The sequence below is a fragment of the Phalacrocorax aristotelis genome, chromosome 5 (genome assembly GCF_949628215.1).
Source record: "Phalacrocorax aristotelis chromosome 5, bGulAri2.1, whole genome shotgun sequence".
In the NCBI taxonomy this organism is placed as follows: domain Eukaryota; kingdom Metazoa; phylum Chordata; class Aves; order Suliformes; family Phalacrocoracidae; genus Phalacrocorax; species Phalacrocorax aristotelis.
In genome coordinates, this window is record NC_134280.1 from 25,450,728 (window position 1) to 25,474,559 (window position 23,832).

The window sequence follows — 23,832 nt, forward strand, 5'->3', positions numbered from 1 at the left end:
AATAAAAGACTCTGTGCAGTTGTCTTCTAACTGACGATACCAAAGAGTCTTACTAAAAACCCACCTAGTTCAGTTTCCTACAGAGAAGAACAAATTACTAGTTTTCCCCTGCCACACCTTCATGTGCATGACTACCTTACTTCAGGCAACTTTATCATCCAAGTTAGATCACCCAATGAGTATGAAGATTCTGTATTTTAACTTGGTTTTAGGAAGTAAAGTTTGTCACCTCACTATTTAAACTATTCAGAATCTGGAAACCAGGATAAATTGGTGAGGTAGTTGCAGAAACTCCTTTAAGATTTTCTTGGTCACTTGTTTTAGTTTTGAAAACTGCTCCTGTGTTGAAAATTTTATTTTAATCAATTATGATGAACCTCACCTTTGACACTTCTTTGACAGCTTTTTGTGAGAGGCCTTAGTAGTAACCTTTCAAGTCTAACTACACTAGAATAATTGCATCATCCTCTTCATGCCATCTGACCAACAGGCATGACTATTCTACAAATATATTGTTTCTGCCCCGTGATTTATTTAACCATATGTTCAAGTTTGTGTTATAGTTTCCATTTATGTACTAGGTTCAGAAAAAAAATCAAGCTAAAGGTATGTATTTTCTCAACTCTTCTCAGCTGCATAGATCTTTTTTTTTTTAAAGAGTGATAAATATGAAGCCTAACTCTACTTGTTCCAAGATCATTTTAAATATCTAAGAAAAGACGTTTTAATCCACTGCTAAAATCTTCATTCTTTTTCATTACAAAGCCTGCTTTATTATGGTTTTACATATAAATTTGTCAAAGATCATGACTATAATTTCTGCATATGGATGTTACTTCTACATTTTGAAGTGTGTCTTCCTATATCATGTGGCTTAAGCATGTCATTTTTGGTTGCTTAACTGCTCTGAGTCTGTTGCAAAAGGTCACGGATATATCCACATTTACCCTGAGCCCATAATCCACTATTCCTAAGCAATTTCCGTGCCACCTGCAAGACCTTTGCCCCTTTTGCCTGTTCTTTCTGAAGGGTCATTTTGGCAAGCTTCCTATGAAAAGACTTGAAATTTTTAAAAACTTACTGCTACTTTAATGACTCTTTCCCCATATCTTTGCTACTGCAAAGATGTTGAGCCCAAGTACTTTACAGTCAGTATTAGAGAGGTGATGTGCTTCTGTAGTTTTAGTCTCATTACAGAGTTAAGAATGCAAGACTCATTGCTAGTTTCCACAAAATGATACCAGGTTATTCACAAGGCTTTTTTTCTCCCCCTCCGCTTAGAATTTAATTTGGCTTTCATGCTATTCTTATTTCTTACTTAAGAGAACTCTCCAACACTCTGCTGCTCCCCACATAATATTAGTTACCAGAAGCACTTACATTATGAGAAAATGAGAAATGCTCTCCTTGGCAAAACCAATAGCCTATCCATCCTAATATTTCATCTCTTCAAGTGGTTGTAGATGCTATTTAACGACAACACACAAACCTGAATGATTTTGTTACCTACATCTCTGATACCACTCCCCAGAATCCATAAACCATTGTATGGGACATTAGAGTACAGCACTCTCTAATAATTTTATCATCACATGTGGACCCTGCTGCCCATGAGCTCCTCTAATTCCTTTTAAACCTTCTGTCTGCTTCCACAATAACAGCCCTAATATTATTCTGCAGTAACTGGATACAACCTATATACTTCTCAAATTGCCTTATGTTAAGATGTAACATGTTAATAACAAGTCTCTTGCAAAATTCCAGATTTTGGTAACTCAAGTTCCACAAGTCAGTTGATTAACATGTCTGTTGGGTCACAACACAAACACAATATACAGCTACTGCTGATACAGTTTTCACAAAGTTTTGCAGTTTTCCAAGTTTTTTTCTTCTCTGAATGATTTCTGTGCATCTGCAAACCAACTGTGTGAAGACAGATAAATAACTTAATAGAACTTCTATTCTTCAAGCACACTGGAGTCCAAATTCTGTAGTTACCAGCACTGAACAATACAGATACATAAGCAGACACATTACTTAACAGGGCTACTACTCACAACTGATGATACAGTATGATCTGTTAAAGAATATTAAGATATTGCCAGTGGTGAGACAGCTGTATCTTTCATGTTTACAGGCATAACTATTTTATTTCTCCCTCACTTTAAAACGCCGTTATTTTTGCACAGAAAAATACATCATTTTTAAAGAGCTAAAGCACAAGGCAGGTCAATATATAGTTCGCATAACTCGTTGGCTTTAGTGGCAAAGACCAGCCAGAATTTTTTCTTTCCCCTCATGCCTTACCCATCCCACAGCTTGCAACCATCTGTTATCACATTATTTTTAATTCAGTCACGGAGTGATCTCATTTACAATACAGCCCTGCTAACAGTTGTATTAGCACAATGAAGGGAGCAGGTATCAACAACAGGACATTGTTGATAAATATTTATTCCACTGCCAATATATACTTACTTTTCATACAACCAAAGTACTGAATAACTATACAGTCATTAACTCTATCCCTCAAAACATTTCTGAATAAAATTGCACTTAAGTTTTCAAACTCCTTTCCTTCTGGATTTCCAGGTCCTTTCTTATGCCAAACTCAAGATTCATCTGAATCATCTGTTAAAACTACAGTTATTTAAGAAGTGAACGTCAAAAAAAAATCACAAAAAACTAAATACATATGAAAATTGGGGCACTACCAGTTGTTCTTCTGAGACCCAACTCTTACGTAACACATTAAATCTTTGTACTAATTAGCATGATGCACAAGTTTCCCTTTCAGCTGGTAAGTCAAAAACATACCAATGAACTAACCTTTCATCAGCTGCCTCATACACAACCTTGTCCAATCTGATTACACATTGGTCATTAGTTACCCTCTTTTCAAAACAGGCCAATTACAGAGTTCAAGATAATTACTTCTGCTGCCTGGCTAGTCTCTGTCCAAAGTGAGCAAAGAGAAGATCAAGGAAGCTTTAATGTTAACTTGTTAACAGTATTTTACAATTCCCAATCACTATAATTCTTCTATATATTGCATACACCAAATTACACCACAAGCACATTAAGGTGTCTTCTAGTTACAGTAAGTTAAATACTGCCCAGAAGCTAATATTTGTTTTGGGCAGACATTATTTAGCATGAACAGCAATAAGCTAGCAGTTTTTTGATAGCTAAAAACAGAAGTAGATACTGCACATACCAAGAACCATTAATTTAGAAAACGTCTCCACAATTTCACAAGCTAAAGCCAAACACAGCATGTCCCTCCTGAACTATAATGCATCTACAAAATACAATAGTCTGAATATCCACTTTTACATGGATAAAAAGCAGCAACAATTCTAAATTCAATGTGTTAGAGAACAGACTGGAAAAAGAGAAAAAAGGAAGTTATGCTGCATATGTACAAAATTATATAGAATCATAGAATCATTTATGTTGGAAAAGACTCTTATGATCGTTGAATCGAACTGTAAACCATGATAACTTACAACATTTATTTTCCAAAATCCTTTCCAAGGCTAAGCCGCACTTCTATTCAGGATAAAGTAAATTGCTTTCTTTAATGTGGATGCACCCAAAGAAGTTGAATAGTGTTTGAATCAGAAGTGTACTTTACGTTTTTTTCGGTTGTGTCCCCACTTAGAGGTCCCTGGTTCACACCACAACAGAGTCTCAGAGAACAGCACTTAAATTCTTCTCAAATGAAACTAAACTGAAATATGCCCTCCAGTAGGTCCATGAGATCAGTTTACAGCTAGCCCTATAGCCCTAAACAAAACACCTAAACATATATAGTGTAGGTAAACTCCTCAGCAATAACTGTTCCACCCTACAAATCTAATCCTATTATACCACACAATGTAGGCCACAGGCTACAGTGGCTGGCTCTCAGAAATACTTCTAACTCTCTCAGAACATCTCCCTCGTAGCCCTTTATTAACAGTTAAGTCAAAAAATCAACACAACACACCATACGCTGCATCCAACTAACCTGCTTTTGACTAATGCAGAACCCTGGATCAAAAGCACACACACTGTGCTTTGTAAACACACACACAAGATTAGTTAACTCGGACTGAGCAACTCACTTGTCACCTTTGCTGCACAGCCTGTGCAGAGGGGAAGAGAACAATCCTGTAACTCCTCAACAGTTTCAAAAATGCTGGTGATATCTCTTAATAAAGCCAGAGTGACTAAAGACTTACCATTGCCTATTTAATTTATAGCTAGTTGTCTCCAGATCTTTACATAGAAACACATATTTCCAGGCAGTTTCATCCCCTGGTCAGCATTACTTGCATTCTACAAACAGATCCGTCACCCTGCTTCTGGAGCGATTTCTAACATATCTCAAGGAGAAGGATGAATAAAGAGTTAAAAAAACTACCTAAACATTACAGTTATGACAGAAAATTCTTGGCAACCACATATGAGCTGTATTAAAAACAGAACAGGGTGTCAGAATGGCCCTTCAGCCTTAAAAAACTATGAATGCCACAGAAATGGATGAGAGAGACAGGTAAGGAGCAAACTTGAGAAAAAGCTGTTGTGCCTAGGACACCAGAAGAGATAACAGCTTTACTGCTAACATACTGCACTGCAACTACTACTGTCAATGTCAACAAGTAAGAATGGGCTAAAAATGTTTTCATGACAATATGAAGCTAAGCAAGAAGAACAAAACTACAGATTTGACCATTCAGCATATAAGCACCTTTGTTAGTAAATCCAGGTGCTCTGCACACATCAAAACCAACACCCCAATAATTGGATTACTCACAAGAATTAGACACAAAGTTGACAATTCTAATATATGCTCTAAAGCAATATTTATTTTATTGAAAATTATGCACACCAGATTCTGCAGTTTATTTTGAGCACCAGCCCCTACAGGCCCGAGCTGGTCACAACAGCAAATTAGTACACTTTGAGACAGATCTTTGTAGGCATCTTCAGTATTGTAACACATGTGTGTGTTATATTGTGTTAATACTAGGATATTCAGTTTAACTACAGCATATTATACTCAACTTTAATAAAAACTTACATCATTTGTTTGCATATTTTTCTTAATTTACAAACCACATTTTTAATGCAAACATTCTACTGGGAGAGTGCAGGGGAAAGATCTTTCAGTCTTGAAGCCTGCGTGTGCAATCTAGAAACAAAGCTTCCTTGAAACACATGCAAGTTTTTTCTATTTCTTTTATTATTTTATTCAATAGCACCTTTAAATGGTTCATCATAAGTTAAAGAACTGTGCATTCTTTGCATCTAGAAGATATCCGATTTCTGCACTAGCTTTGTCGAATGTCTCCCTCCACCACATTAAGTGGTTTAAGCACTGCATTAGAAAGGTCTAACTAGCAGAAATAGAAACAGAATTGAAAAGTTAAGTCAATGATGATTACATGAGATTTGAAAGCACCTTAGTATTCTAGAAAAACTGCAAGTGTGCCACAAGAAGTTCATTTTCTCTGCTTTAGCATCAAGCAGCATTAGACATCCTGCCATCTAGAAGAGCATCAGCCTTTAGTAATAGACCCCTTGCCTGAAAAATACAGAACAGTAATGGGCAGAGTCTAACGAACAGTCTATTAACCCTAAATACAGGTCAACTGATCTACAAATTCTATCAGAGAGAGACTCCTAGAGTGGAAATTGCTATGAAAGACAAGTATCTATGCTAAAAAGCAGGCGTTTTACACAGCTATTACCTTGTCCAGGTCTTGGGGTTGCAGATGTTCCAGCAGATGTCAGTTCAGCCTCCTGCCAATTAATTATAAATAACATTATCCAAATGTTTGGCTCGATAGTACCTTTCATATTAAATCAGTATCGATATCAATACTCTTACCTTTGCACTTGATTCTGGATCAAACCTTTCAAGGATTAATTTAGCAGTCTTGTACGTTTCCTTCTCCATTACTTCCTCAAGCTGGAAACAAAGGGTTCCATGCATCAATACAGAATTCTGCAAAGCATTTTCCCCCCATATCCTCCCATTTACAAGCAACTTATTAATGTTACCAAAAGGTGAAGCTCAGTCCAATGAACTAGTAGCATGTTCAGATACCTGCTGATTGCTGCATTCAATGCAAATGAAAATTTGCTTTCAAAAACAGTTTCTAAACTCTAATGGGCTACTTGTATTTAACAGCTTTATTGCAAGGAAACACCAAATATGGCTAATTGTTTACATATAATGAGGAGAATAATTACATGCACCAACTTCAATAATGGAATGTGCAAAAATCTATCAGCCATCATTATTGGAAGTTATTAGACATGACAAGCGAATGACAGGCAATTCCTTAGATTTATTTCCTCATAGCACTTAATGCTATTAATTTAAGGAAGGTCGTTAGCCAAGTGCTTTACAGAATAAAGTCTCTGTGCCAATTAACTGCTGTCAGCATCGATTTTAGATTATTTATTAGCAGAAGCAATTAGCTTGCTGCAAATGCTGTGAAAACTCACTAACTAGAGAACAGCCATGGAATTTGCTCAGATGACTTTAAAGGCTGGATCTCCATCTTTACAGCAATTCAAACTGCTTTTCAGAAAAAAGGGAACATGTTAAGAATTTAAATAAAAAATTTACTGAGAACTATGCATACTTTAGGGAGTGTAATTAAAGCACTTCATTATTACAGCATTTTATTTACAACACACTCAAGTGGCTTTATAGCTAATACATGGGCTTAATTAAAAAAGTAATCACTAGTAAAGTATCATTTTAGGGGTTAACAGCCAACATCAGAAGCAACTTAACTTTAAAACAGAGATAGCTGAAGCTATGACAAATAGCTAATATGTACAGAAATTATAATGCATTTTACAGTATCTTAGGCAGCCCTTTTCTCCTAGATATGCTGACTAATGGCCATGTTCAACCAAAAGTGGAGGGTTGGTTTGTTTGTTAAGTTTGCTGTTGGCGTAAACTGCAAAGGTCAGTGGTCAAAAAATTAAGTTCTCTCAAACTCATTTATCACTGCTAAAATAACAAATGGTGCAGGTTAATATGACTTTTACGCAGTTATTTAGCCAGTGAGAAACTAAAGTTTCAGCCATTCTGCATGAACAGACCTTGTAGGCTTCTTACTTTCAGACAGACCTCGGAATTACAAATAGACCTCAGAAGGTAAATAAAATCCACTCAATTTAATGGATACATAGTATTCATTTAACACTCACTCCTACACACGGTACCAGAAGTTTAAGGCAGCAATACCATCCAGGCTGTTAATTAGGACTATTGAAACAGAAGGGAATGAAGAAGGAAGTAAAAATCAATTTCCTAAACTTGTATTTCAGCAGGACTTCGGAATTAACCCACTAACTTCATAAAACAAATGCCACACAGTGCAGTAAGATCAGAATTAAGGGTCTGATAGGAAAAATAAAGTATGTACTGCTTGTAAAAGTGAAAACCATAAGGCAGACCTTTATATGAAGGGGTAGCGTTAGCAAGGTGAAGCAGCAAAATGGGGAAGTGTTAACAGTCAGTGTCAGTAGCTGGCCCCCAAATCAAAATACAAAACCAAGTCACTTTGCATCAACAAACATATAATGCATGCAATTGTCTTTATAGCCACACAGGAGAACGAGAAATCTTCTGCAGAACAAAGTGACCTTTAGGAAGAGAAAAACCAGAATGCTCCACTATCACTTGACACTTTCCTTATCTAACACACTTCTTGCTATTGCAGTATTAGATAAGGTGGTAGCTATTTGCGGATACAAGTTTTGCAAGAGTAACATTTTGAAATGGAAAAATTTAGCTCTCATCACAAGATTCTGATGTCAAAATTATTCTTCACATTATATAGTTACTGGATAATTCAACAAGTTACTCTTCATATTTTGAAATTCATATATAGCTTTATAATCCTAGTAAAGCTGAATCCGAACAAGAATTCAGCTTTACAACTGACTCTACAAATCTCTTGAAAATGTATAGAAATTGTCGGGAGTTCTACAAGCACGCTAACAGTTCTCATGGTTTTACTTCTAGGATATATCTTTCTAAAATCAATTGAAATTTGGCTGACAATACCAAGTAAGGAATCAAACGGGTCAAAGTTCACTTACTCTTTGGGCAAATTAGTATAGTTACTAGAAGCGAATAAGGGCCTGTGTAAAATTTAAATACTATCTATACGTTCACATAGCAGAAGAAACTGGCTTGTGCACTGCCACAGCAAGCTCGTTTATAAATGCAAATCAACATACTGACTTCTGGATTATTCACCATCCTGAAGCATAACCTCGGAAAGGTTAACCTAGTGCTGAGCACTGGCTCATTAACACAGCAAATTGCTCAACACCTCCTGCTCTTTTTCCATAATATACTCTTCTCTGAGAACCAAAGCTTTTCCCACAAAAAAAGATTTTCTACTTTCTGCCAAGGGCTAATTCGTAGTCTATTATTATCAAGCTTAAATGCCAAGTAACCAGGATCAGAAGTGAAGTCTCTCTGAAAGTTAATACCAGCCTAATCATGGATTTTTTCAAACTTTTTTCATGGAATTGACCACATCTTAATAAAGAAGCACAGTCATGTACCACATTCTCTCCTATGAATAATTGCATGGATGGCCTCCTTCCCAGCTGGCAACCAAACAGAATTCCTGTGGCAATGACATCAGTTACCTATACTGACAAGTAACACGAGTCATGTATTTTAAGCTTAATGGAAATGCAATTTAGCAACTGGAAGTCTGAAGTACTGGCACGATGCAAACTACTTAGTTGCCATACTACCACATGAGTTCTTAAATTGAAGTACTTGGCATGTCAAACCCAAATATGGAGAGGTACTTCTTTATGGTCACACAAAGCCACAAGATTCATTTCAGCATACCAAGCAAGATATGCCAGTACACATAGCAGAAGTTTCCTTAAAATAGGAAATAAATCATTTAAGCCACAATAATCAATCTGTATTAGTCCACGCAAACAATAAAACAACAAAAGTAACTGTTTTGTGTGAACTCTGCATAAAAGATAACATTTACAATGGATGATCAAATAAGGTATTTAAGATGTATTTTAAGCTTCCAGTTGCACATTTGCAGTCCTCAAGCATATATTGAGTAGAAAAGACTGGGCTTATACTACTAGGAGTTGGTGGTTGTTTTTTTTTATCACATACTGAAGGTTATCAAAATATCTAGTCTTCTACGCCTGGAAGGCTGAAGATATAAAAGTTCATTAAACAACAGTTATTTTAAAGAACAAAATTCATATGCTGCATTTTTCCATTATTAGCATAACTCCAAGTCAGCCATGAAATCAGACTTTCTTTTCTTGGAAAATTAACAGATGCAACTTTCTAAATTCTTACCTGAAATGACTAGGAAGTCCATTCAAGTCTAATATTACACTCAGCCTACTATAACAAAAGAGCTGAGCAAACTTCAGTAAAGTTTAATTCTAACATTAGTAAAGTAATTACTATACTATCTTTACAACTCTGCCCTTCGGCTAAGAATTATCCCATCTTTAAGACTGCTACTCCAGGTAAAGTCTCCACTAATTCCCACTTGTAGCAGCTTAATACATGTTCTGTGCCCTTGCCTTAATATGTTTAACCCTCTGAACTTGCTCATCTATGCACATTCAGGCTTAAGGGCTGACATCCTCATTAACTGAGGACTCTAAGGCCAAAATTAGAGCTACATAATCATGAACACAATCAGAGCATCCCTTACAGCTTTTTTTCCCCCCTCCTTGACTGTATCTTGAAGCAGTGCTTTAATTATAGCTAATTAACCTAATCCCTACCCCCAATCCATAAAGAAACACTCACCATGTTTTAAAGCATTCACTAGGAAAAAAGTAGTGTAGAGAGTCAGTTCTGTGGAAGTACTACACAAACTTTGAGTCGAAGTACAGGACAGAAATATTAATGGGCATTTCCAGATCAAGTATCTAATATTTGTGTTTGCCAGGTATTTTACCTACATGAATATCCATGTGATTATACCACCAAAGACTGAAGCCATTTGAACAAAACCTAAGTTCTACTGAGGAGCTCACTGCACAGCCACCAGGGCATTGTATCTAGATGAGGAGTTTACTCTGTTATAGGTACCCTTCAGCATCTAAGTAATGTCACTAGGGAAAAGGAGGACTGCATGCCTGTAAAACACAAGTACTGTAAAATTTTTCAAAAGGACAATTGTCTTCAATAAGATTTCTCCAGCAATCAGGTAGCTGAGCTGCAATGAAGTGAAAAACCATAGCTGTTATGGCAGGCTGACAGTGCCTAGACAACTATTTGCATTACAAATAAACAGGAAATACATAATATACTTATCCCAGATACTTTCAGGATCACAATGTAAATATCTTAGTAACTAATCCTATTTGCAAACTCAGTAGCAAATCAGAATCCAGCGGGGGGGGGGGAGGGGGGGTGGAATCCTCTCCCCATTGTTTTACTTGGTAAAGGTTTTTGGTTTGCCTTACTGAAAAGTAGGTGTTGCTACAGTTATTCACAGCCACAGATAGTCCTAAGGAAGTTAATCCAAAACAAAACCAAATCTGAGTATTATCAAAACCAAATTATTACAGAATACAATTTTTAGTGTTTTTATCTGAAATACAAATTATCTTCTGTCTCATTACCTGCATCCACTTTCAGCTCATTTCAACATGTTGGGTTTCATGTATGATGATCTAATTTTAATGCTTAATTGAATACCTTCAAATTATGATGAAACTCCCAAGTCAATCTTCTGAGTAAAAAATACCAACATCGCACTGATTCAAGAGGTTGCAGTAAGTCTTCTGTTTCTGGTTCCTAGCAAGGAACCAGGGACCCACAAGGTCAGGAAGTAATCATGGACTTTTATTCCCCTCAGATTTAAAAATAGCTGAGTTATAGGTTATCGGACTTCCCAGAACTCTGTTTTACTAACCCTATTTAGAAGTTTGTCTTTAATGATTAAAGCTTTACGTGGATATATACCAATGGCATAATTTCCAGGTTTAAACTCTCCATAGTTACACTATAATTTCTACATTGTTCATGAAGTATTCATGGAGTTAATGTTTAACTACTGCCTGCTCTTCTACAGTGCTGTTTTGATTTTTTGCATATGCAAAATACACATTTACCTTGTTTCAACAGCACCAATTCCCAAAATAAAAACCTCTCCCCTTTATAAACCAGCATTTTCCTGACTAATCTTGTATTCGATGCCTTTTTTCTAAAGTGCTTCTGACCCACAAAAATTCAGCATTACTAGTTCTTCTAGAATAAACATGAATATTTTCATAATTACAGAAAAATAAACTGAACTGAAGGCTTTACATTTTAAGACTCCAAAAGCTGTTTTTCTCCACTGTGCTTTTTCTGTTCCAAGAACTTTCTCTCCAAAGCTACCGAATGACTACGTAAATTGGAGAATCAACTAATTTCCGTTAAGCAGTTTTCATAAAATAAAACCAAAAATCATAGTTGTCATCCTCATTTATTTCATTCTCAGAAAATGTAATCCTCTGCAGTCCCTTTTTATGACTTCTCCAACCAAAGGACACTTCCTTTTAATAGATTCTTTAGTATAAATATTAGCAAACCCTCTTTACCAAAGGCCAATGATCTAATTAGGTTACAGGTTATCATTTCTACATCTACATTTTAAAAATTATAAAAATCATGGTTTAAGATCAGTTAAATCTGTTTCCCCTGTAAAGGCCATATAATACCAGACTCTTACCTGACTCCTTTTTGGTAGCTTTGTTGTGGGTTTTTCTATTCATTTAGCTACCATGGCAAAAGCCAGAAGGCATGAGGTAAACACCTCAGGAAACTCATTAACAATAAAATCTCATAATACAACTCCTGAAGTTTTTTGGGGGAGGAGGGGCTTTTTTGTTGGGGGTGGGGGTGGTGTTTGGGTTTTGGTTGGTTGGGGGCAGGGTTTGTGTTTTGGTGGTGGTGGTAGCTTAAGTTTTGCCTTGTGAGGCAGGAGATGAAGACAACAACTTAAGTAAACAGAGAACTTCATTATGGAATGATTAAGTAGAGAGGAAACAGCTTTCAGTATTACAAACTTCGCAAAGAATGCAAGTTATCCAAGACTTGGAATCTTTTCCATCCTAAATTTGTCTTACTGAGATTAAGTGTTGATCCAGTTGAAGCAAATACCTGGCATACACTAGTTTTACATTTAACTCATCCACACCGTTCACAAAATAGACAACCTCAAGACAACTGATAGGATACATAACATGATTGAATTTTTTAGATGAAAGAATGTAATGGAATATGTAATACAAAAATAAAATGGAGGAGGATGGGAAATAAGCAGTGATCCATTTAAGAAAAACAATAATCTATTACTTGACAAAAAAGTGCAGCCAGACAAGATGGAAGTCCTTTTTGCTATTTATGAACAAGGCATTAAGTGATAGAGTAATTATTACAGATGTAGTTGCATTCTATGTTCTTAAATCAGTGCAAAATCTAACACTTTCTATAATCCTAAAAAGTAGTCAGCAATGAGTAGGTTAAAGCATACCTTTTTGTTTTCTGACATAACAAAATCACTCTACATAGATCTAGCAATGCTGAAACAAAAGGTTTAAGTTAAACCACAAGGAGACATTTTATTCTCATATGCAACCAGTCCTTTGTAATTTTGGTATAAGGAAAGCCTTGTGTGGTACTAGAAAACTATAAAAACAGCGGAATGATAATAGCGTCACCTCCCTCCACCCTTCACCCATATTCTACAAAACAATTCAACTTGTAGAGATGCAAAAATAGTTTAGAGGACAACAACTAGCTTTTCTTGAAGGTTTACTTACTATTTTTTTCTTTTGAGATTTTAAATCTTCTAGTGCATCATCTAAAAGAAGGACATCAAACATCAGTTTTCAAATATAAGTAAGATAATTTCAACACACTAAACATTGACTTCACACTGTGACATCAGGAAGAATTATGCTTTGACCACTACCAACCCGATAACAGTAAGTAAAACTTCCATAAAATAGCTAAAGTTTTTAGGTGAAAACAAATAATTTTAATCCTGAAACTGCTTATAAATTATACCCCACTGTTATCACCTCACAGTTATAACTATTAAAAAGTTTTATGTACCATTTCTTCATTAAGCAAACCAAGTCTAGACAGTGCCCTGCTTTGACCTACATTAAAACTGGTACAACAATAGACCAAATACACTTAATCTCATGAGTCAAACTACAGGAAAAAAAGCTTGAGGTTTAAATATTAATGTATCTGAGTACCAGATTTACTGACTTCAGTATTTCATGTAAGCCTCTTAACACATGCTAGTTTCAAACACCAGGTCAATTCTGAGCTTCAAATCTCAATCCATTTCACTCTTTCAATACTTTCAGACTACAGCAAAACCCCTAGTTTTGTAAGAAAAGTTACCAGGAGGTCATTTTACCATTAAACGTTAAGAGACTGTTACAACTAGTAAGCACAGCACCTAACCTCTGTAAAAAGGAAGGAAAAGGTTAAATGCACATGGGGTTTTCCTTTAAGTCAATGCTAGCAGCTCAGCACTCATGGGAAACTCACTGTAATAAACCATCGCTTAATACAGAAGATATTCTCTTGATAAATCCATTTTTTACTGCCTCCTTCACAGCAAGAAGAGCTTAACGAAAGACTTTACAACTTTTTCCCCTTCTCAGCTCTACTGGACACCAGCCGTTCACTTCCTGTAAGATATAGCTATTTTTACCCATTTTTCAGTTTTTTAAAAAAGAAAAAGCTTCATAAAAGTTCAAGAAACAAAAACAAAACCAACCAAACTAAATATATATTAATAAAGATACAAAAAAGGTACTTATGCTATACACACTTTAAAGTTACTTCAGGATCTGTACTGTTACTTGAAATTAAGGGAATGCTTAACTAGAACTTTTACAGAACATAGAAACCCATTTTGATAGAATAAACCACTTTATTAAATTTACAAAATACTAAAACTGGGCATGTACATATTTGAAAGTTTATGCAATGAAAGGGTAACTACAACACTCCCTTATTAGTTAAGGCAAATAGGACATGGAACAAGGCCATATTTAGCACTGGACCACAGAATATAGATAATTCCAGGAATTGTGCATCTTCAAATTAATAAGGTACCTCTCTCCACCGAATTTTATTTGTATTAGAACACAACCACTCATGTAGCCCCACACAGTTTAACACCATGACATGCACTTCAATGCAGTACCATATCATGCAGCCAAACAAATAGCACAATAGTCAGCTGTTAACAGTTACTCAAGAATCAGAAGCTGCTTTTTGTGCAGAAACGCCCAGAACATCTTCAAGCATAGCCTCCCACAAAGCAATGCAATCAGTTTAAAGTGTGGGCATTTGTTTCCAATCACTTCACCTCCTGTGTTCAACAAGAACCTCATGAAACACCTGCCCCTTCAAACACGGCCAAATGGCAATTACTACAAAGTGCTCTCAAGAAACCAATATATCTCATTTTAATTAAACCTACAGGAAAAAAATCATACTAGAGAAGTCAATACCTGCAAGATACCTCATTTATTTCCCCCAGACTTTGGGACACATCAGCGTAAGTCTTCCTCAAGAGTTGTTCGCCTAATCAGTCTTAAAAACTGAAATTCTGTAATCCCTCTACATCACCTTTCACAGTGTTTCACTAGGAATTTTCCTCATTCAGCACATGGGTCTCAAAACTGGTCTGTGCTGGTTATTCAGCATAGAGCTTTGTGGTATTAAAAAATTATGTCCAGTGACCCAATGTGTTATACTAACATCTCAGAATAAAATACTGGCTTTCAGCCATTCAGTTGCCAGTTTGCTCTCTCTGTTAGATTTTCTCCTACTTTACTGCTCTAACTCTTGCACTGCACATTTGATTTCTCCTTTCCAAATACAGGACTTACATCTTCAAGGTGAAACACTTGATTTTTACCCAATCTCTGGAACAATGCTGAAATAATTCCTTTTAGCATTTTCTAACATCTACTAAAACCTTTTATAGACAGGTTCAACAAAAGCACTAGACTTGTTTGTATGCTAAAAACAGCAATAAAGACATTTACGCAAACTAGAAAAACATACACACATTTTCTCTTATCCAACCATGAAATGCAAATATTTATTTGCCTTAGAAATGAATCATACAGCACCACAGAATATATAGACAATTTTATTTCTACATTAAAATGTATGTCCTATGCTTGCATATCAAATGCAAATATTAAGTTTAAGAAAAATTCCAAAAGTTATGTTTAACTCGTAAGCTGTCACAAATTAAATACATCATGTTGTTCTGCAAGTCATAAAATATAGTGTAACATTGAGGTTTTCCTGTATTACTGCTCACATCACCATGAGATATTGTTACAGGCTGGACTGATTTCAAAGAAAGTCTCAAATGAATTCTAACTACTGCAGACAAGTGCCACAGATGCAGTTTTTAGATTTTGCATTAGAATGCATCTGGATGTTCTTTAACAACTTTTTTCATATATTTGAACACCTGCTTTTTTTGTTTGTTTGTTTGTTACATGACCCAAAATTTCCCTTAGCTTTCAAAACAGCACAAAAACACCTGCTTATCCCCTTTTCCACTCAGGAAAACATAAGCATGCTTTGGAGAACTTGGGAGAGAAAAGCTATCTTGACAAATTAAACATATCTGCTATAAATCTCATACTTAAAGATAACAGGTTAAGAGTGCTGCAATACTTGCAGGATGCAAGTATTAAGGCAACTACCACTATTGCTTATATTTCCTTTCCCCTCACTCCTACTTCTACCCTACATTTTATTCTATTACACTTTGAAGCATGCAAAGATGGGAGGAAGTTACCACAATTTTGTAAGTGAAGTGAAAGATTAAGCAGTTTCCTTCGTGTTCTTTCAAGAACTGTGTGGTAGAAACAACAGCTTAGCTAATGCTACCTATTTCAGCATCAACCAAAAAAGCTACTCTTATTTTCCTGGAAGTCAAATTATCCAAAACATTTACATTTTCATAGCAAGCATCCATTCCCAACTAGCTCCATATTGCAAAACAAAAAAAAAAATTAAAAACAAAGCAAATAAAAATAAATTATAGAAAAAATACTTACTATTCCTTTCTGTCCTTTTGGAAAAGAAAAAAATGAGCAGTGTCCTTATAGACCAGATTCTTTAAAAGAGAAAGAAGAATTGTATTAAAATATATTACAGTAAGCATTTCTGAAGTCATTAACAATCAGGCGTTAATGCAGAAGACTCACCAGATGAGATTTAACTTTGCAAATACAAAGAACAAATCTTCAAACAATATTTATACAGAAAACTAAAAATTAGTATGTCAACAAGACATCAACATTGATCTAAATGAAATCCTCCTGTCTATTAAAATTTAACCACGTATTACTATAGGCATAAGTACTAAGGAAGCAGCAGCAAGCAGCATCATCACTTGCTAAACATTCAGTGGGAACTTTTTAAAATCAAGATGTGTGCAGTTAGCTGAAGATTACTTAGTCATCACTTCTTGTTTGATAGATTTATGATGCATGTTATCCAAAAAACGAAGCTTACCACCTAAGGCCCAAAATTAAGACCTGGGAGATTTGTGGGAAGAATTAAAAACCAATGAAAACCATAAGATATAGCTATTGTACAAATGCTCTCCCAAGCAGAGTTAACTGACTTGATTCCTGGTGATTTTAGAGAGCTCTGAATCCACTCAATTTCTCTAGGGTTTCAGCTCACTTAGCTCAAACAATGAGGCAGTTTATCTGTGCTCAAGATAAAGTTAAACTGATCTATGATCAATTTACATTTGAAATATCCCTCTGCAATCATCAGGACTTCATTTGTTTTAAAGCTTAGAATTGCTTATAAAGTTGACACACTTTTCCTGACAAGTTATTCAGCCTAAGCCAAATAGCAAATCTCATACTTCAAGCCCTTCCAAGCACCTTATCCAAAACCCTTCTAGTGCCAAGTACTATATAATAAGGCCTGAAGCAGCAATGTTTCATTTAAGGAAAAAAAAGAATTCTTAAAGGCTAAAAAGGTTCTTTAAATAACAGCTAGCGAAAGAAAGCAGGCAAAAGGCTGTAAGATTTCAATCAGAGTTTCGACTTAATTCATAAGAACATCTTTTGTATTTATATAGTGGCTGCCCATTTCAAAATGCTTTCAAGTATTAACTACACAACCTGGGTTAGGGAAGTTAGAACTACTGGAATGCAAGAGTAACCTATCCAAGGTCAGAGAAACAGAGACAAGTTTTACACTATTCCACATTCAAAGGTGTGCTGTAGTAACTACTTTAAGAATACGGATGTCTTTGCCTGCTTACAGAATGTAAGATGTGTCTCTTCCTGAAGTATAAAAGAAATGCTTTGCAGGGCTTGACTTACCTTAAAGGCTATGTTACACAGGCAAAAGCCTTATTTCTTTTTTACTGTATGCTTAATAAGGAGTCTTCTACCTAAAGCTGTATTCTAAGCTAACACATATATGGTAGGACTTCATTAAATAAAACACACTTCCTCTTTAAGAACTTTGAGGTGAAAGTTTAATAGCAGACCATTTCAGACCAATTTACAAAATAAAAACATGTGTCTCAGAATCAGAACATGCAAGATGAAATAGAATATAATTCAAATGAAAATCACTTCAAGAAGAGCATCTTTCTAACATGTTAATATATTTCTTCAACTTTCCAGATATTTCAATATACTTTTAAAATTAACAATGCTATATATTCCTAGAACTTAACTCACTCAACCAGCATCAGTAACTTGCTGAGACCCTGAGGGAATGACCTAAGGCAGAAATAAGTTGGTGACTGACTGCAAGCTGCAAAAGGAAGACATATTCCAGTTTGATTAGGGCTGAAAGTCTCTAGAGCTATTACTGGGTGGCACCAGGCATTCCGCATTGAGTCACCTCTTGACCGAGAACAAAGACAAGCTGGCAGTTGCTTGCCATTCGTATCTGCCAAAAAAACTGAAAGGGAATAGCTTAAGAGAAAAATCAGATAAACAGTGGCAAGTTGTGACAGAACAACAGTCTAATTCTAAATGCTAGTAAGCCGAGATCTAATTCAGAATTTTATAGAAACCTGCCATTCAGAAAAAAGACACACACTAACAAGGATCTAGCGAATAAAAATCCAATGTGAAAATTCACACCACAGCACTAGAAGCCATCACCTTCAGTAATAAAAGTTTTCATTTCTACACTAATCCTAACACTCCTAAGTGAAGGGAGGCTGGTAATACTTCCTCTTCTACAAGCCCTCCCTGCTAGAATGAGCAAGCCTTGCATACTAACAAGAAAGGCTTTCAAATCCTTGTCTTTAAGAACAAAATCAATTCATATTGCTGCCAAAGATTAATTTGAGCTTTAATTTTGAGATTAATCCTTTCCAGTCAAGATATTGCTACCCATGTATCTTCCCCACAGGATACCATAACAGCAGCACATAAGTACATTATGCATAACACAGTATGACCTGCAAAAAGCATCTTCAAGTTTGGGGATTTTTTTGGGGGGATGTTATGCTGACCCACACTAATCAAACTTGTAAGAACTTAAATATTTACATTTGACTTTGCCTTTCAAGTCCATGATTTGACCATGCCCTAGCTTTGTTTTCATACAAAAGTGCTGTACAAATATGGACAGTATGTATGATGTTCATTTCAGCAAACTAGTAAATGCACTGTGCTCCCCATCGGTAGGAAAGATGCTCAGTAGGCTGCTTCTCCTCCTTGATGATCTGGGGGAAAGGGAGGCAGGGAAGCAGCTGTTTAGTGAGGTGGGAGCCCATTTTGTTGTTTTCAGAATAGTTTTCTTAGAAAACAAAAGCCACCCATGAGGATGAGCAGCTAATCAGCTCAGTAGAACAAAAAAGTAGACAATACTTTCTCCTATTCACATCCAGTGATGTTAGGATATTTTCTGATGGAAGAAAAACAGTCAGTGGTTTTCCAGAAAAACAGCTAATTATGTAAAACTAGTCCTCAACATGTTTAGGTTGACTGCAACTTTCGAGTCACTCTGGGTTAACTATCACCTAATATGTAAAAGCAAGTTCCTTCATTCATTCTTGTACTTTTTTCCCCAATTATATGGTGGGTTAGTTGTTTGTTGGTTTTTGGTGGTTTTTTGTTTTTGTTTTTGTTTTTTTTTTACATACAGGCATCATACCTTAGGTCACTTTGATATAGTAGTGTTACTTTTCCAAATAGCAGTAGAAATAAAACCTAAGATAATGCTCTTACATTACATTACCTTGCAGCTGTTCAGATACATGTCTCTCTAGCCCTAGTGTGATTTTGATAAGCCAAGTAAATTTAGATGCTAACATCTTTTGATAGTAAGACTTAGTTCTACACTAAATCCAGACCCATGAGAGACATTTCCCTCAAAGAAAGTGGCTGCCTAACTATTTGGATTTATTTTACAAGAAAAAATTCAGCAAGTTATGACATTTTAAGGATTGTCAAAAGAAAACCCAAACCCCTGCCAAGATGTACTTTCCATCTCCTTTTATCAGAGACAGCAGTCAAAAAAAAAAAAAGGCCATATTTACTTACATCAGCGGAAATGCAAAAAACGGAAGCGTCATAATCAGCCTTGCTGTCCATTCATCAGGAAGACACCACAAATACACAATTAAGCAGGTGATAAGGTAAAGAAGTGAAGAGTAGAAAAGTAGCCTTCCAACCCATAGTTTCTGTTGCCTCTGATTTTTTTCTCTAAATTCTTCTAATGTCTGAATTTCCTGTAAATAAATAGGGTTCAACCTTATTAGTGAATTTAGTTGGTGGTTTTACTAAGCTGCCTTCAAGTGTTTGCTAAAATTAGCCATATCAATTTGATACTTAGAAGAGTCAAGCAGCTTTTTGATAAATGACAATATTTACCCAAAGATAACTTTCATAGCACAAATACATCACACTATTAAGGTTATGATATGGACCACTTGCACTGTATTAGCAGTAACACATCGCTGTTGGGAAGAAATATTACAAATCGGCACTTTTTCCTATTTGTAATGTGTCAGCATATTTGGGACAAGTGTAAAATGCTAATATCTTATGAATGGCAATCTTTACGATCACCTGAATCACTACCAACCATACTTCATTGCCTAAAACTTTCATCAGGCACCTGTGGAATTTCAAAGGCTTCTAATACTTTTCTACTAACATGGGAAACTGCTGAAACCTCTGTCATTTCACGTGTTTTCATTTCAGTATTTTCCTCACATTAAGAATGAAATCCAGAACATCTGAATGATGCTTTTGGCTTATTAATAAGTGATCAAGCAATGCTCTGCTGCATTACCATTTGACTGCATTTCAAGTGACAACAGGAGTACTCACACTTCCATTAAAAGGAAAACAAAGTATCAACAGCATATTTCAAAACAGTTAATTTCCCCATAGAGTACAGACATCTGTCAAATTCTGGCTAAAAATCACAATTGATTACTGAACAGTCTATTCAGTTATTCTGCCCCTGACCTTACTTACTACCACTACAGTTACAACTCTTGCACTTAAAACCATACATTTTCTAATGAGCCTGATGAATGGAACTTTGCTTTCGTAACATTTTCCATTACATGGGAGTTTAACCATCAGTTATAATTAAATTGTGTAATCAAGCCAACTTCACATTCATCCCCATTTCAGGCTCTCTAAATAAATATTTAAACTGTAGTTCTCACTATTATACAGTATGGTTTTTTCTTTAATGACTGATAGTAAGGGGAAAAACAGTAGCAGTCCGTCTGAAACTCAAAATCTCTAGTACATTCAACTGGAATAATTATAAGAATAATTTAAAATTCCATTACGGTATTTTAACTAATGTGAAAGAAGTACAGGGCCAGCAAAAAGGATGTGTATTTCTGAACAAAAATCAAACAAAATACCAAAAAGCAAATACATACCTTATCAATTTTTTCTAATACTTCCACAGTAGAAGGCTTTGCCTGCTTACAATGGAAAGAACAAAGATGTTAAAGTCACTAAAAAAAAAAAAAGGTCAATGTTTTGAGGATTACTGTACATTAACAGTTTTCTAACAACAAGTCATATTCATAATAAATATATTTATCTGTTTTACATAAAGGTAAGAAGCTTTCCTACTTTAACAGTGACAAACAGAAGGGACTGTAAGGAATCTGTTTTACAGTTGGCATGACTAAACTGAAGGCCTCTCCTACACCACAAAAGATGAAAACCTATAATGCATGTACAGCAATAATGGATATGTGGGTGGGAAGTAAAACAAGGATATAATCGACAAGTAGAGGGAATAAGCAAAACAAAGAGAATATGTACAGGAAGCCCTAACCTGAGAACTTAAGCATTTTATTACTATTCATTCCACACAAAGACACATGCTCTAAATAAATTATAAGCAACTGCAAGTAAGTGTTATTATCTCCAGTAAAATTCCCCTTAGGAACAACTTGGAATCCACCTCCTAGGAATCTTTCCTAATTTCTGAGAAGTAAAAAGCCATTATCTTCCTCTTCCTCCATCCTTCAGGCCACAAATTCACCATACTGCATCACCAGGAAAGCCAGTTTCTTTTTATTACACAAAACTGACATTTCACCAAAAGTTTTGCCTTTAAAGGGGTTTTGTATGGCAGGCTCCGAAATCAATTAATATGTAAAGGCAAACCTAGACTTGAACAACTCACTCTTGCCAGGAGAGCAGCCAAAAACTTCACACCTCTTCCTCATAAGTTCAGTACACCATTCAATAATATACAAGCCAACAACAACAGTTAGGAAGAGAGACATGTATAAGTAGCTACCAAAATATTTTTTAAAACAGACATAGAATGATATTCTGAACATATCCATTTTGACCTAAAACAGCAACCAATCTTTCAAATCACAGATGCTGCTCTACCTATCCCAATAAAGCACCACAAAACTATTTATATTTACAGAAAGAGTTAAAACTATGTTTATATAAGTTAACGAAGCCAGTGCCAGGCCTAGTACTGCAAAGGAAATAAAGGACAGCCACATGGTTTGGGGATTTGGCAAAGAATATTTTTGGTCATTATGTCTCACTACTGGACTTTTCAGTGATATATCGAGAAAACTTAAGCACTAACATTCAACCAGCATTAAGAGTCAACAAATAGGCATTTAGAAACATGTCCTGCATACTCCCATCTTCTAGACTAAAGATATTGTTACACGACTTTACTTACCCTCCATCTTGAAATTAATCCACCCATCTTCTGTTGTGGACAAGTGTTGGCAGAGCTATCAATCTTCTACAAGAATTCACAGCTAAAAGTGAAGCATTAAGCACTTAGGAGCAATCTAACAACGTAGTCCAAGATTCACAAATTTATTCCAATACCTAAAGGAATCAGAATATCACATAAAGCATTGCCTAGTCATCTACCTACATGTTATTTTTAAATTCAGTCTTCTGTTTCACAGGCCATTTTGCAAGTCAACTGATCAGCCTTGACGTGGCCAAACTTACTTTTACTTTGGAAATATTTAACCAGAGGGAAGCCCTCAAAAACAGAGGCAGAAAATAACTGCTGAAAAATCTACCAAAATCCTCCAGCAGAAAAACAATTTTTAAAACTTATTATTAAGCAGGATTATTTAAGAAACTGATTTCCAATTATTTCTTCTGCTGCTCATGAGCATAACTCTCAACATTCCTTTTCAGCTGTCACTCCAGGCATCCAGCATTAATATCCTAGTATTTGCAACAGAGTTCATCACCAGTAAATCTACTTCCTTTTTATGCTCTCATCAACAAGAACATACTGGATAGCACTATTGTTCTTCCTTTGTATAATCTCAAATAATCGGTTTCAGAGAGATCTCACTTGCTCTAGGAAAGCACTACATTGGCAGGTCTTCCCTGCACACAACACACAGCACAGTCACTGGCCCATCAAGTAGCCCTAAAGCAATTCCAAAGGTGCAAAAGTAGCTAACCTCACCCTACAGAAACCTGGAACCCATGGACAGCACTGATTTCATGATCTGGGTCTGGGTTCCTGAAACAAAAGTGTAGCAGCTTTCCATCAGCAGGTAGATGGAATCAAATGACTTTGAACCTTTCGATGGCAGAATTTGTCTCCAGTCACTTTATTTAGAGGTTTTTACACAGTGAATGTAAAAGTGATAGGTTCATGTCAACCCCAACAGTAAACTCATGCTCAACTCCAACTAGGGCTTAAATGTTTTTGACTCTGGAATGACACAGTGAGACTTATTAAAACAAAGGACTGATCCAGTTAGGCAGAAATGTGATTATCTCATTTATGGAGGTAGCTTTGGCCAAAAATTGGAAGATAAAGAAACCTATTCTCAATCCAAACTTGTTTCCAGATTGTCTGAGGCTGTCAGAACAAATTAATACAATATTGGACACACGCTGCTCACTAGCACAAATGCTACTATAGTATGGTAACCTCTTCACCTTTTAAGAAAGCCAAGGACTCCAGAACCCAGAACTATAGGCCTCGTGATTTCAAAACCCAATCCTTAAAGATAAGGAAATCCGTATTTGAAATGCCGCCAAAATGAAGCTAGAACAGATGGACAAATTAGCTCTGCTGCTACCAAATTACTTACACAAAGGGGTGAGCTACAGAAAAAGCACAACTACCCCTTGGACTCCTGAGTAAATTCTTAAAACAATCACTACAACAGCAACTCACCTCAGTAAAACATCAGCAATATTTTCATTTTTCAAGAACACTATCTAACACTGAGAATTTTATACAATTGTCACTTTGCAGTTACA

At 35.8% G+C, this 23,832-nt stretch overlaps 1 protein-coding gene across 6 annotated transcripts in view; it reads right to left on the bottom strand.

The window, feature by feature from the left end:
* LNPK (lunapark, ER junction formation factor) overlaps positions 1 to 23,832 on the bottom strand; it is a 43,172-nt gene that overhangs the window by 16,842 nt on the left and 2,498 nt on the right. For 2 of the 6 annotated variants that reach the window (XM_075093527.1, XM_075093528.1), the window contains 7 exons: positions 22,265 to 22,346; positions 20,979 to 21,023; positions 19,615 to 19,802; positions 16,138 to 16,196; positions 12,844 to 12,884; positions 5,879 to 5,959; positions 5,739 to 5,790 (listed from right to left, as the gene is read on the bottom strand). In XM_075093527.1, the coding sequence (XP_074949628.1) occupies positions 5,739 to 5,790; positions 5,879 to 5,959; positions 12,844 to 12,884; positions 16,138 to 16,196; positions 19,615 to 19,802; positions 20,979 to 21,023; positions 22,265 to 22,291 (493 nt within the window). In that variant the 5' untranslated portion in view covers positions 22,292 to 22,346. The remainder of the gene's footprint in view (positions 1 to 5,738; positions 5,791 to 5,878; positions 5,960 to 12,843; positions 12,885 to 16,137; positions 16,197 to 19,614; positions 19,803 to 20,978; positions 21,024 to 22,264; positions 22,347 to 23,832) is intronic. The other 4 variants (XM_075093529.1, XM_075093530.1, XM_075093531.1 and 1 more) reach the window with 2 other exon arrangements.